Source organism: Orycteropus afer, unplaced genomic scaffold (genome assembly GCF_000298275.1).
Source record: "Orycteropus afer afer isolate SDZICR_OR568_19922 unplaced genomic scaffold, OryAfe1.0 scaffold00147, whole genome shotgun sequence".
Taxonomy (NCBI): Eukaryota; Metazoa; Chordata; class Mammalia; order Tubulidentata; family Orycteropodidae; genus Orycteropus; species Orycteropus afer.
In genome coordinates, this window is record NW_006921734.1 from 3,659,568 (window position 1) to 3,661,582 (window position 2,015).

General features: G+C 47.3%; 1 protein-coding gene across 1 annotated transcript in view; it reads left to right on the plus strand.

Annotated features, from left to right (window-relative positions):
- The first annotated feature begins 595 nt into the window (after window positions 1-595).
- The window catches only part of LOC103201354 (caspase-1-like), a 142,492-nt gene continuing 141,072 nt past the window's right edge, over window positions 596-2,015 (plus strand). Inside the window, 1 exon segment of the mRNA XM_042781672.1 lies at window positions 596-708. Within this exon segment, the coding sequence (XP_042637606.1) occupies window positions 596-708 (113 nt within the window).

Here is a 2,015-nt window from a genome sequence, read left to right on the forward strand (position 1 = left end):
GAGATCCAGCTGGACAGATGGATAGCCTTCCTGGTCCACCACACAAAGCTAATCTAGAACACTGTGGTGATGTGGAATTGGATCCTAAAACAACATTGGAGCTCCATGGAGCACCAGATCCACCATTACCAGCTCCATCACTAGTCACTGATGGAGAGCCAGGTGAACAGATGGATATTCTTCCTGGTCCACCACAAGAGTGGATCAAGAACCTGTTGGCGATGTGGATCCTGGTCCTAAAGCAACCTCAAAGGTCCATAGAGCACCAGATTCACCAATACCAGTTCCATCCCAGGCAGCTGATGCAGAGCCAGTTGGAGAGCTGTATATTCTTCCAGGTCCACTACCTGAACCAAATAGAGAACTACATGCTTATGTGGGTCCTGATCCTCAGAAAGCATCGGGGCTCCATAGAGCATCAGATCAGCCATTACCAGCTCCATCACTGGGAACGAACTGTTGGAAAATCAGCTGGAGGCCTGGAGACTATGCCTGTCACAATACCAAAAGAAAATCGAGGACCACGTTCTGATCTTGATCCTGCTCCTCTATTAGCACTGGGCTTCATGAAGCCCTAGATACTTCATCTCCAGATATGGCCCAGGCCCAAGAGGGCGAGCCCTGTGCTGCTCCTTCTCCACAGTCCATAATCCTCCACAGCGAGGGAGTATCGGCTCCAGAAGCAGATCTTGTTCTACCCTCACCCAAGTGGGTGTTTTTTTGGTTTTTCTTTAGTATTCTCCCAGATCACTTTGTCCTTTATAGTTTATCCTATTATAACTGGTAGATAACTAATTAAATAAAGTTTGGACTTAGTAGTTTTAAAGTGTACAAGATAGTGACTTTGTGTACTTTCACAATCTTTTTCAACCATTACCAGTCTCTACTTGCACAAATATTTCACCACCACAACAGAAAGCCTGTACCCATGAAGCAGTCTCTCCCACGTCCCCCTCTCTGTAGTCTATGGCAATTAGTGATCAGCTCTCTGTGTCTATGGAGGTATCTACTCTACTCTTCTTATCTAAATACAAATACCTGGTCTTTTGTTCCTTGCTTATTTCACTTAGCTTAGTGTCTTCAAGGTTCATCCATGCTGTAGCTGGCATCCGTATGTAATTCCTTTTAAGGTTTAATGGTACCCCATCACATGGATGGACCACACTTTGTTTACCCATTCATCAGCTGATGGACATTTGAGTTGTGCCTCCCTTTAGACTGATGTGACAAGTGTTGATATGAACATTCATGGACAGGTATTTGCATGAATGACTGTGTATAGGATAAATGACAGGGGAGAGCAAAGTGGAGGTGGGGTAGGGTGAGGATGCCATCCAGGTGTGCAGAGTGAGAGTTTGGAGAGAGAAAGGGACAGACAATTTATGGGAATTGAGGAGGTGGGAGAGGCCTGGAGAACTACCAGATGTTGGTAACAAGGAGTTAGGAGGGGTCCTAAAGCATAACAGGTGTGGTGAGTGGTGGTGGAAGGGGTCAGACTTACTATGGGAAGTGAGAAGATGGAAGGGGCCAGGTTACCACCACCAGGTGTGTGAATGAGAATATTGGAGGGGTGAGGAGGTAGTCCAGTAATGGCAAGGGAGGAGGGTGGAGGAGTGAGGAGGAGCCGTGGCTCCCAAGAAGACACAGGTTTGGGAGGAAGGGTGCAGTGAGAGAATCCTTGTAAGCAATGAAGGTGGGGATTGCCAGGAAGCCACCAAGGTGTCAGGAGTAGGGAGGAGGTAAGTGGAAGTAGGTTGGTAGAAGGCATAGGTATAGGCAGTGAGGTTGTAGGAGGGATCAGTAGAAGGCCAGATGTGGTTAGTAAGGAGATGGGAGGGTTAGGAAGCAGCTCAGGTGTGGGATGTGAGAAGGAAGGCCAGTTCAGAATTTAGCGTGATGTGGAAAGTGAGGAAAAGGGAGGGGTAAGAAAGCTCAGGTGAGGGTAAGAAGGAGTATAAAAGTTGAGGTAGCAGGCCAGTTATGGGAAATTATGGGGAGGCAGGAGTCAAGAGAAG